The sequence below is a fragment of the Phyllobates terribilis genome, unplaced genomic scaffold, assembly GCF_046119375.1.
Source record: "Phyllobates terribilis strain yellow unplaced genomic scaffold, ASM4611937v1 Scaffold_7__3_contigs__length_470593459, whole genome shotgun sequence".
NCBI classification, from domain to species: Eukaryota; Metazoa; Chordata; class Amphibia; order Anura; family Dendrobatidae; genus Phyllobates; species Phyllobates terribilis.
In genome coordinates, this window is record NW_027362767.1 from 386,561,941 (window position 1) to 386,574,985 (window position 13,045).

A 13,045-nucleotide genomic window follows, 5' to 3' on the forward strand; every position below is an offset into this window, starting at 1 on the left:
ATTATATATAAATGTAAAGCAAAATTGCATAATAAATATAGGGTACTTAGTGAACTATTTTTGATAAAAAAAAATTAGTATACAAGCCGTCCCACCAGCGGCAAGGTGACCCTAAATTGGGACGGTACCTATACTGTCTATATTAAAAACCTTACTGTATATCAAAGTTGAAGTAATGCATATAAAAGGGTAGACAAATAGGACCGGGTCCCAACTCCAGACCACCTAGGCCCGTGGTAAGCTACATATATACCAATCAGCTCAACAAAGGGCATGCCACACCCTTAAATTGCACAGAATGCAAACAAGTCAAAAAACCAGACAATGTGAACTGAGGTCTAAGATGGCAGACATACAAGAAACAGAGGCATGTTCACACTAGCAAAAAAGAAGCAAGACAAAAATATATCTCATACCCTACCATAATTATATATAAATGTAAAGCAAAATTGCATAATAAATATAGGGTACTTAGTGAACTAAGGTGGTCTGGAGTTGGGACCCGGTCCTATTTGTCTACCCTTTTATATGCATTACTTCAACTTTGATATACAGTAAGGTTTTTAATATAGGCAGTATAGGTACCGTCCCAATTTAGGGTCACCTTGCCGCTGGTGGGACGGCTTGTATACTTTTTTTGATCAAAAATAGTTCACTAAGTACCCTATATTTATTATGCAATTTTGCTTTACATTTATATATAATTATGGTAGGGTATGAGATATATTTTTGTCTTGCTTCTTTTTTGCTAGTGTGAACATGCCTCTGTTTCTTGTATGTCTGCCATCTTAGACCTCAGTTCACATTGTCTGGTTTTTTGACTTGTTTGCATTCTGTGCAATTTAAGGGTGTGGCATGCCCTTTGTTGAGCTGATTGGTATATATGTAGCTTACCACGGGCCTAGGTGGTCTGGAGTTGGGACCCGGTCCTATTTGTCTACCCTTTTATATGCATTACTTCAACTTTGATATACAGTAAGGTTTTTAATATAGGCAGTATAGGTACCGTCCCAATTTAGGGTCACCTTGCCGCTGGTGGGACGGCTTGTATACTTTTTTTGATCAAAAATAGTTCACTAAGTACCCTATATTTATTATGCAATTTTGCGGTACAATATGTTTCGCTGCAGTGCAGTGTCTTCAGGGGTATTCAGTCATCTACATTATTCCCAAAGACGCTGTATAGAAGCGAAACATTGGGAAGAAATGAAACGTTTGGAGCTTTATAATAGTTTTTGATAGGCTGTCCTGTGTTTTTATATAGGAAGCATAGAGCGGTTGTTCTGGATGTTTACTTGCAGAGAACATTATGAATTCAGTGATAACAGTAGGGCTAACAAACCAGTGACTATAAAGCAACACACGGGACATTGCAATTTTATTACTTAGCAATATTACAAGCTCCGAACACTTCTTTCAATATGTTTCACTGCTATGCAGCATCTTCTGGGATATTGAGTCATCTACATTATGTCCAATTTCCCGGAAGACTCTGCACAGCAGCGAAACATTGATAGGAAATGTTTGGAGCTTTATAATAGTTATTGATAGACTGTCCTGTATCGTTTGTTCCAGATGTCTGCTCGCTGAGAATATTATGACAACAGTGGCAACAGTACGGAAAACAATATAAATCTGTGAATATAAAGCAACACACAGAACACATTTTAATTAATTAGCAATATTATACCCCATTGAGCAGGGGGTAGGACCAGATGACCCTGGAGGTCCCCTCCAACTCTTAACATTCTATGATTATCTCGAAAAACTTTTTCCCAATTTGTTTCACTGCTATGCAGCATCTTCAGGAGAATTGAGTCATCTACATTATTCCCAATGCCCCTGAAGACAATGCACAGCAGCGAAACATTGGGAGGAAATGTTTAGATCTTTATATTAGTTTTTTTATAGGCTGTCCTGTGTTTTTATACAGGAATCATAGAGCGGTTGTTTGCTTGCTCAAAACATTATGAATACAATGCCAACAGTACGGATAAAAATATAAATCAGTGAATATAAAGCGACACACAAGACATTGCAATTTTATTAGTTAGCAATATTAGCAGTATTATAAGCTCCAAACACTTCTTTCCAATATGTTTCGCTGCTATGCGGCATCTTCAGGGGTCATCTACATTATGTCCAATTTCCCTGGAGACACTGCACAGCCACAAAACATTGGAAGGAAATGTTTGGAGCGCTATAATACTTTTTGATAGGCTGTCCTGTAGCGTTTGTTCCAGACGTCTGCTCGCTGAGGATATTATGACTATAATGCCGACAGTGCGGATAGCAATATATATAGCATCACACAGGATTGCAACCAGGTACAGTCACATGACAATTGCAATTTTTCTATCCGATGTATTCAACATTTCTGTCAACTTTACAAACTTATAGGTAATGGCCCTTTAAAAACTTTTTTTTTTTTTAAAGAAAAATAGGATTTTGCAGTAAGAAATGCCCCCACCAGCTCTCAGCAGTTGAAATGGGAAAAAAAAAGGTGGGGAGGTGACGTGAAGCAGGTTCCTGAGCTCTGGCTGATGGTCCTGCTGCCGAGCTGCGGGTGTTCAGTGTCTGGAGTCAGCAGCGCAGCGCAGTCATGGACCGGTCACTGCTGGGGATTATGTTCTTCTGCATTTTCTTTGGGCTGGTGAGTGGAGACCGGAAGATGCCCAAACTTGCGGACAGGAAGCTTTGTGCCGATGAGGAATGTAGTCGTAAGTATTCCTAAAATGATGACGATTAAATCTGGGGATGAACATCTGTACTAAAAGGGAACAGTTCTTTCATTTTGGCCAAATCATGGTCAATAGACAATAATGGCATTAAAGGGAAATGACTATTATTCAATTTATTCACAAATTGCCAGGAAGAGTAATAGAGGAACGGCATAATGCTTATAGGCTTTCCTAAAACAGACGTCATAAGTGGTGACTTGCTCTAAGTGTTTTTTATTTCTGTGTTATATCCCGCATTTTAATGAACGTTTCTTTAGAGAAGTTTACCCCCAACTACTGAAATCTGACAATATGACTGGACAAACATACACAGAGGAAGAGAACGGGGTCTCCAGTACTTCCTATTGGAAGCAGCATTCCTATAAGTCAATAACGTCCCTTTAAGAAGCCTTGTCACTAGACTGAGGGTATAAAGCCCAACCGAAATTTCCACTTATTTACAGCTGTGTTGGGGTCTTGACCTCCCCCATTTAGAAAGCAGTAGATTAGACGGCTGGGTGAGAGGTTTAAAGGGGTAAGGTTTCGCCTTAAAGAGACTTCAGAGGCCAAGCAATGCTTTCTGGAAAATAAAATATGGAAAAAGCCCCTTTACTGGAAGAAAACGGGGTCTCTTGTGCCCCCTATAAGAGTTAACAGTCCTATGGGTCAACATTAGAGATGGGCGAATTTATTCAAGAGGAATTAAATTCCTGAATTTTACAAAAAAATCGTATTCTCCAGAGTGCAGATTTTTTGCTGCCGGCTGCCGCTATCGTTTTGCTGAACAGTAATGGGCCAGGCAAATGCTTAAAAATGTTTTAAAAAAAGATAATACCTTACTGCTCACCCATCCCACTGTCCAGCCTCTCGTGCCTCTTCTTTTTCCATTCCCCTGTCATTATTTTTCCCTTCAATTCCTCTTTGGCCTCATCGCTCTGGACTATGAATTCCAGTTCAACTAGACCTTTCACATGTTGTGACGTCACGAGTGAAGACATGGTACACCGTGACATCAGAGCCGAAAGAGCCCGAAGAGGATGCTCACCGGGGAAAGGAAATGAGGTTCAGAGGACCGAAACAAGATGCGACTAACGGGAGAAGGGGAAATGAGGTGCGGAGGACCGAAAGAGGATGCGACTAACGGGAGAAGGGGAAATGAGGTGCGGAGGACCGAAAGAGGATGCGACTAATGGGAGAAGGGGAAATGAGGTGCGGAGGACCGAAAGAGGATGCGACTAATGGGAGAAGGGGAAATTAAAAGGTGCGGAGGACGGCAAGAGGATGCGACTATTGGGAGAAGTGAAAATGAAGAGGTGGGAACCACCGGAAGAGGATGCGACTGACGGGGGAAGGGGAAATGAAGAGGTGGGAAGGACTGGAAGAGGATGTGACTGACAGGGGAAAGGGAAATGAAGAGGTGCAGAGGACTGGAAAAGAATGTGACTGATAGGGGAAGGGGAAATGAAAAGGTGAGAAGGACCGGAAGAGGATGCGACTGACGGGGGAAGGGGAAATGAGGTGCAGAGGACTGGAGGAGGATGCGACTGACGGGGGAAGGGGAAATGAAGAGGTGCAGAGGACTGGAAGAGGATGCGACTGAGGGGGGAAGGGGAAATGAAGAGGTGCAGAGGACTAGAAGAGGACGCAACAGACGGGGGAAGAGGAAATGAAGAGGTGCGGAGGACCGGAAGAGGATGCGACTGACTGGGGAAGGGAAAATGAAAAGGTGCTGAGGACTGGAAGAGGATGTGACTGACAGGGAAGGGGAAATGAAGAGGTGCAGAGGACTGTAAGAGGATATGACTGACGGGAAGGGGAAATGAAGAGTTGCGGAGGACTGGAAGAGGATGCGACTGATGAGGGAAGGGGAAATTAAGAGGTGGGAAGGACCGGAAGAGGATGCGACTGACGGGGGAAGTGGAAATGAAGAGGTGCAGAGGACTGGAAAAGAATGTGACTGACAGGGGATGGGGAAATGAAGAGGTGCAGGGGACTGGAAGAGGATGCGACTAATGGGAGACGGGGAAATGAAGAGGTGGGAAGGACCGGAAGAGGATGTGACTGACGGGGGAAGGGGAAATGAAGAGGTGAGAAGGACCGGAAGAGGATGCGACTGACGGGGGAAGGGGAAATGAAGAGGTGCGAAGGACCGGAAGAGGATGCGACTGACGGTGGAAGGGGAAATGAAGAGGTGCAGAGGACTGGAAGAGGATGCGACTGACGAGGGAAGGGGAAATGAAGAGGTGCAGAGGAAAGGAAAAGGATGCGACTGACGAGGGAAGGGGAAATGAAGAGGTGCAGAGGACTGGAAGAGGATGCGACTGACGGAGGAAGGGGAAATTAAGAGGTGCAGAGGACTGGAAGAGGATGCGACTGAGGGGGGGAAGGGGAAATGAAGAGGTGCAGAGGACTAGAAGAGGATGCAACAGACGGGGGGAGAGGAAATGAAGAGGTGTGGAGGACCGGAAGAGGATGCGACTGACGGGGGAAGGGAAAATGAAAAGGTGCGGAGGACTGGAAGAGGATGTGACTGACAGGGAAGGGGAAATGAAGAGGTGCAGAGGACTGTAAGAGGATGCGACTGACGGGAAGGGGAAATGAAGAGTTGCGGAGGACTGGAAGAGGATGCGACTGATAAGGGAAGGGGAAATGAAGAGGTGCAGAGGACTGGAAGAGGATGCGACTAATGGGAGAAGTGGAAATGAAGAGGTGGGAAGGACTGGAAGAGGATGTGACTGACGGGGGAAGGGGAAATGAAGAGGTGGTAAGGGCCGGAAGAGGATGCGACTGACGGGGGAAGAGGAAATGAAGAGGTGCAGAGGACCGGAAGAGGATGCGACTGACAGGGGAAGGGGAAATGAAAAGGTGCAGAGGACTGGAAGAGGATGCGACTGACAGGGAAGGGGAAATGAGGTGCAGAGAACTGGAAGAGGATGCGACTGACAGGGGAAGCGGAAATGAAGAGTTGCAGAGGACCTGGAGGCGGATGCGACAGACGGAAGATGGGGAAATGATGAGGTGCAGAGGACTGGAAGAGGATGCGACTGACAGGGAAGGGGACATGAAGAGGTGCAGAGGACTGGAAGAGGATGTGACTGACGGGGGAAAGGGAAATGAAGAGGTGGGAAGGACCGGAAGAGGATGCAACTGACGAGGGAAGGGGAGATGAAGAGGTGCAGAGGACTGGAAGAGGATGCGACTGACGGGGGAAGGGGAAATGAAAAGGTGCTGAGGACTGGAAGAGGATGTGACTGACAGGGAAGGGGAAATGAAGAGGTGCAGAGGACTGAAAGAGGATGCGACTGACGGGAAGGGGAAATGAAGAGTTGCGGAGGACTGGAAGAGGATGCGACTGATAAGGGAAGGGGAAATGAAGAGGTGCAGAGGACTGGAAGAGGATGCGACTAATGGGAGAAGTGGAAATGAAGAGGTGGGAAGGACTGGAAGAGGATGTGACTGACGGGGGAAGGGGAAATGAAGAGGTGTGGAGGACTGGAAGAGGATGTGACTGACGGGGTAAAGGGAAATGAAGAGGTGGGAAGGACCGGAAGAGGATGCGACTGACGGGGGAAGGGGAAATGAAGAGGTGTGGAGGATCAGAAGAGACTCGCTGCAGGGTGCTCGTTGCAGGGGGCTCGCTGCAGGGGGCTCACTGTAGGGTGCTCGTTGCAGGGGGCTTGCTGCAGGGGGCTCGTTGTAGGGGGCTCGCTGCAGGGGGCTCGTTGCAGGGGGCTCGTAGGGGGCTCGCTGCAGGGTGCTCATTGCAGGGGGCTTTCTGCAGGGGGCTCGTTGCAGGGGATTTGCTGCAGGGGGCTCGCTGCAGGGGGCTCGTTGCAGGGTGTTTGTTGCAGGGGGCTCGCTGCAGGGAGCTTGCTGCAGGTCCAGCATGAAATGCCTAAGTGCAGGGTCAAATTAGAAGGGGGCGTAACACTAAAACGGTACATTTTATGATGTGATAAAACTAGTGTGTGGGTGCCTGGGCATCGATCTGAGACAGGTGGCACAGCAGAAAAATGCTGCGGGCGTCCACTACTAGTGAAAGCTAGCGGCGTTGATATTGCTCTCACTGACGTCCTTCTAGTTTGACCCTATATCTATACATCTATCACACTAGGACACATTATGGGTTTACACGTTTTTCCTCTTGACAGATCCCATCTCGATGGCGGTGGCGCTCTCGGACTATACCCCCCCTGATTGCCGCTTCATCCCCATCAGGCGTGGACAAACTTTGTATATATTCTCCAAGTTAAAGGGCCGGGGGCGGCTGTTCTGGCTCGGAAGTGTAAGTACATGTGCAAAGATTAATCACGGTATAACTAAGAGTAATATATGACATGCCGCGTTCTGTTACTTTATAGGTGCAAGGAGATGAATATGGCGAGTACACAGCGAAGTTGGGTTACTTCCCGAGTTCTATCGTTCAAGAAGAACATTATTTAATGGCCGGAAAAGTGGACGTCAAAACAGACGTAAGGGCAGTGGTTGGGGATCCTGAAATTAAGGGGTCGGTGCTCCGCCAGATCCTGAAGGGGTGCTGGCTCATACGCCCCACTAAAATCATTTCTGTCTAATTTTTAAAAGCAGACATTATAATATGCACATACCCTTTAAAGGAATTGTCCGTCTTTGGGGGATATTCTTTTTTTATTTACTTCAATATTTAGGGATAAAAATAGTTTTTTCAATTGGGTTACATTAAAAATGTTGCAGCGTTTGCCTCTGCGTTGGATTGCCTATTGCTGGATGGAGAATGAGTCAACTAAGAATCCATCAGCGAGTTCAATACGAAGGAAAGCTTTTTCATTATTCTGTCTTTTCCTTTTCAGCAATGGGATTTCATGTGTCACTGACCGCTCCAACCTCATGTGCTGTCCGGCTGTGGAGATCGGTGTCCTCACATATCATTGGCACAATAGAGATGTGTAACCCCTATGGCTTCCCGTCAGCTTACAGACCGCGATGTATAATGAATGCATATATGAGTGATGTCTTAATAAACTCATATACAGCTTAGCCGTTCAGCCATGAAGTTACTTTCTAATATATACTTTGCAACTTTTTGTTTCCCTATGATAATTTCTTGAGATGGAAAAAAAATCGATGTGACCCCAGAGGTTGGTTCACGCCATAGACGGCTTTTGAGTATTTTTTCCACAGTGTCCCCAATGTTTTTCTTTAAAGGGCATACAAAGAAAACAGCGGGACTCCTTTATCTCCAGTAGCTCTTCATCAATCACCCATTATACCTTTTTAATGTCGTCCACACCCTCAAATATCGGAGGGTTCGGCCAACAGTCTTAGGTGTATGAGGCCCTCCTGATGATGTCAGGGGACAGAAGGAACCTAAAAGAGGCACACATGGCAGATATACAAGTACTGTCTCTCGTATGGACGTCCTATATATAAATAGCATTTTCTCTGGTCAGAGTGTCCCTCTCTGTAATATAGGCTGGATGTAAACTCTGTGGATATGCAGGGCGCTGACTTTGTCTACCTTTCTGAAGCTAATGTTTTTGATATACTAATGAACAGCCAATTGCATGGAAATTCCAGATGTCTACTGGCAAAAAATTTGCAGCCACAGGAGAGAAGAGTGAGTTGTCACTGAGTTAGCACAGATAGGTTACTACCGTCTCTGACGCTCGAATATTACATAAATGGGCTCCGATTCATTACAGGGGTTGTCTGGCGTTAGGCAACAAGTTTGCAATCATTCTGTGTGACTGCAGACTTGTGAATCCTCACATCGCGCGCACTGCAAGGATTCTCTGGCACCTGTCATGTGACTACAAATATGTGATTTTCATACTTCCAGCCACATTCCAACTAGACATGTCCGGCTTCGCTCAATACACTTACATTGAGCAAGACTGTGCACGTCTAGTTGGCAAGTGACCGCACATATGCAAATCACATACTTGTGGTCTGCGCCTGCCCCGACAGCGGAGAATCCTTACAGCGTGCAGTGTGAGCAAGTCTGCAGTCACTAATTATCACTTTGGCCAGTATAAGTGCCCCATTAGGGTAAGTTCCCCGGTAGCAAAAACCCAGCAGATTTTCGGCTTTAGGAAGATCTTGCATTTTACACCGCCAGCTTAGTGCATGAGATTTTAAGAATTCTCAGGAACGTGATGCAAAATATATCCGCAGCGTAAACTGGCGAGAGCTATGGATGCAGGTGCACATTTCCCCCTTTGTGCTCCATTCCCAGGTAGCCGCTCCGCTGCGGACCTTCCACATGGTGCAGTGATATCTGCGGTGACGTGTCGGAGCAGGGAAGCATTTCACGCCTTGCATTGCACTTAAATCTGTGCGCAGTGTAAATTGATGTGCTCCAGATCTCAAACCCACGGCTTTTGTCAATCTACGCTGCAGATACATTTTGCTGCGCGTGCATGAGATTTCTTAAAATTCAAGCACTGTAAGGGCTTTTTTTCCACTCGTTTTTTGCCGCAGAAATCTCATCCACACGCTGCTTATTTTTACCTAGCAGATTTGAACCAAACTTTTTTTCATATCTGAAACGTGTCGATTCTATCAGCGCTTTTGCAGCATTGAAATGAATGGGGGAAAAAACGCGTAAAAAATGCACACAAAAAACACGTATTTTACGCAGCGTGTTTCCAGCCAACACTTTTGGTTTTTGCTGCAGAAAAATCTGCTGCAAATACTCATCATCATGTGCACATATCCTTTAAGGCAGCAAATTTTCCGCAAGTGAAGATGTAGCGGAAAATCCTCTGCATTTTCGCTAAGAGCGTGAAATGGAAACGCATGAAATATGCATATTCCCAGTCCCTTCCTGCGAATAGCGCGGTGGCATCTCCTCTGCTGTAGGTCTGCTGTGAAGATGAACCATGGGAACGTAGCCATTTTTTTCCGGGCACTTTTCCATGATCTGGACTACATCACCGATGATCACGTCTTTCTTCCCCTACCCCGACTTATGGCCACATTCCTTGAAGACCTTGGGGCTCATGGACCGGGTTCTCTACAGACTGCCCCTCTAATTTAGGCCATCTCAAGTCTTACCTTCATGGGACGCCTTTTCTTCCGGTAGGTGACGGAGGTATAACTGATGGTGGCTCTGCAAATATAGGATGTAAGGAGATGCTATGAAGAGCCATGAACATCGGTCCAAGAAACTAACCAACCATTTATATCAAACCAATTGCCTGTATATAAGACGTTCTTCCATCAGTCCCTGGGAATTGTCTAATGCCCTTTTCCCATGGGTTGCAAATGGGGTCAGCATGGGCTAAGACCCCACTGTAAAGGAAATGAGCAGTCCATTGACACAAAGGTGCTAAGCGCTGGCTCATTATAATATCATTACAGGGGTTAATATAGTGATGTTGTGTCCTATTGTAAATGGCGGAAGCAGTGATGTGGTGTGTACAAGGGGCAGGCGAAGCCATTTCAATGTTTCTTAAAGTGAACTCCTTGAAAAAGACAATGGAGTCTCTAGAATAAATGCGGGTGAATATCAGTTTGGGGCGGACAATGTCAGACATTTATATAGCTTTGTCTAATAATCCAGCTGTGATCTTCTCATCGTCTGTCCCGTTGTGTTCCTCCGATTGTTAGTACATCACCGGTGATGTCATGATTATTTCCTCATTGCTTTACCAATACTAAGTCATGTCACTCTTTCAAAGCCGATCCTAATGGAATCTGCTCCGAACCAGGCACTGTCCAATCAAAAGGTTGCAAAAATAAAATAATTCAGGAAAAAAAAACACTCTTCACAAAAAGAAAAACTTCTCCGAAAAAGAAAAGTTTTCAGAAGCGGTTACTGCTTGAAAAACTCATTGCCTCAAAAAACTCTGTCTGCACACAGTCTTAGGGAGCCCAAGGGCCTGAAAAAAACCCAGTAATATAAAAAGATGTAATACAACTCTATGGCCACAAGGAGGCAGCAGATACATTTCTTCCGAATGTCATAGCTTATTTATGCTGTGACAGATTTTGGCCCCTAGGTGACCTGCTCTTTCCCTGCTCCCAAAACAAGTCATGCTGGTAACAGTAGTACTACAGCAGATAAGTAGCCACCGAGGCGGTATGCAAAGGTTTCAAGTCCACCAGTGATATCGGGCAATAAAAAAAAAAAGGAAATATTTTTTAAAAATAAAATATGAAAGTTCATATAATCCCATTTATTCCAGAAAGAAGTAAAATCTAAAAACAACCCTCCATATTGGACATTTCTGCATAAAGATCCAAAACTGGGGGAGAGAAGAGAAAAGCTGCATAGTATCAAAGTGCACGTCCAAATCATATCTGAATAGTTTGTTAGAGATCAAAACAATACTGACATACAAAAAAGCAAAGGATGAAAACAATTAAAAAGCATATCGTATATACGGAACAGACAGGGGATAGACAAGATAATCCCAAAAAAATATAAAAAATAATTATTTTTTATTGTTATAAAATATAAAAGTTCATATCACCCCACTTATTCCAGAAAGAAATTAAATAAAAAGAAAATATTTGGCATCTCTGCATGCATAATTAACGACCTGAACTTATAAAATATTATAATATTTATCCACTACGGCGAATGACAAAACTAAAAAAAAAATTTAAATGGCAGAATTTTTTTTCTTTTTGGAAGGGTTACTTTGCCTCCTCGAAAAATAGAAATAATAAGGGATCAGAAAGTCGTTTGAATCCCAAAAATAGTAATGATAACAACCGTAACTTGTACCGCAAAAAAAAAAGTTAAAGCTCTTGGCAGCAGGTGAGGTGTAAAAATTGAAAGCAAAGAGGGGCCCCAGTACCCCCCGTAAACCTGGAGCCGGCCATGTGATTTTTGTTTTTACCCTCCGGTCTGGATCCCATATAAGATCACACTGGACCCTATAGAAGAATTGCAGCGATGATTAATCTCAATGTTCACTGGCGGCCACATTGCACAAGATTATTATTCCGTCATTGAATAAATAAATGCAGGACTATTTTGATATTATTGTAAATCTAATAGGAAAAAATAAGAGACATCAGGCGAATGGCTCGCATCCTCGCCATAAAACATTATCACCGCAATAATCCTACAATCCCCTAATATAAACAGTAACAGGGAGCCGCTATCTCTGCTTATGGGATGTTTGATCTGTAATGGAGTGTTTGGAGAAGGCCATGCTGGGTGGGCTCCTGCTCCTCCGGCATTAACAGCTGCTGGCTCTCTGCAGTTAGTGGGGACAGATGCAAGGGCCTTGGGGAGAAGGCAGCCATAAAGTGGCGCTATTAACACCTGGGGTGTTCATTTTCACTGGAGGAGGCCTGATGGCTCATCCACATGTTGGTCATTGCTGGAACCTGCTGGATATGATAGAAGAGATTTAGGCTAGGCCTACACGGCCGACGTGAAGGTCCTACTTAAAAAAATCCAATTTGAGTTGCAAAAGGCACACGATTTCACCCTCATGGGCTTTGATGTAAAGACGTATTCATCTGCGACTCACATACGACATGTCTGAAATTTGGCTTCCAGGCAAACATAGTGCACCCCTCCTGTGCTTCCAGCTTGCTGGGGATGTGGTAGGCTAAAAATGATTGACAGCTTGGGCCGGTGGCATGGCTTTCCCCAACTGTGCTGCTGGCAGAGGCAGCTTTTGCAGTGGACACTGAAGTTGGATCCAGAGCAGCACTTGCGAGCTGTATAGGAAATAGCTTGCAAGCGCGTCTCATGATGTGGTCTGGAGAAATAAAAAACAAGAGGCGCTAACTGTGTAACACAGCGGGCAACAGGTGAAGGTGAGTCGGAGGGTTGGTCGCTCACCTGATCGCTACACAACTAGGTAAAGAGTGATGTATAATTTAATCATGGCTGCTGCTCCGGCCGCCGTACTCACACCAAAAGGAGAGAGGACATAACAAGTAAAGGAGAGAGGAGTGCGATGGATCCCGGACGCTGCCGCTGACAAAGGTTGATTCAGGCGGTAAGTATAAGAAACCTCCAATTTATTACAACGCGTTTCGGAGTAGAACTGATGCCTGAGGAAGGAGAAGGTTCTACTCCGAAACGCAGTGCAATAAATTGGAGGTTTCTTATACTTACCGCCTGAATCAACCTTTGTCAGCGACAGCGCCCAGAATTCACCGCACTCCTCAGCGCCTGGGATCCACCGCACTCCTCAGAGCCCGGGATCCACCGCACTCCTCAGCGCCCGAGATCCACCGCACTCCTCAGCGCCCAAAATCCACCGCACTCCTCAGCGCCCAAAATCCACCGCACTCCTCAGCGCCCAGGATCCACCACACTCCTCATTGCCCAGAATCTACCAGACTCCTCAGCCCACAATCCACCACACTTCTCA

The 13,045-nt window shown here is 45.3% G+C and overlaps 2 protein-coding genes across 5 annotated transcripts in view; one reads left to right on the plus strand and one right to left on the minus strand.

Annotated features, from left to right (window-relative positions):
- Nucleotides 1–13,045, minus strand: part of ACTMAP (actin maturation protease) — a 421,926-nt gene that overhangs the window by 246,848 nt on the left and 162,033 nt on the right. For 3 of the 4 annotated variants that reach the window (XM_073641495.1, XM_073641499.1, XM_073641498.1), the window contains exon 3: nt 9,756–9,810. The exons of the other annotated variant lie outside the window; for it this stretch is intronic. The gene's annotated coding sequence lies outside the window, so the exon portion shown is untranslated. The remainder of the gene's footprint in view (nt 1–9,755; nt 9,811–13,045) is intronic. 4 annotated transcript variants of the gene reach the window in all.
- Nucleotides 2,485–7,736, plus strand: MIA (MIA SH3 domain containing). The gene is made up of 4 exons (XM_073641504.1): nt 2,485–2,720; nt 6,872–7,005; nt 7,082–7,192; nt 7,550–7,736. The coding sequence occupies exons 1-4, from the start codon at nt 2,603–2,605 to the stop codon at nt 7,571–7,573; spliced, it is 387 nt and encodes a 128-aa protein (XP_073497605.1). The 5' UTR covers nt 2,485–2,602; the 3' UTR covers nt 7,574–7,736.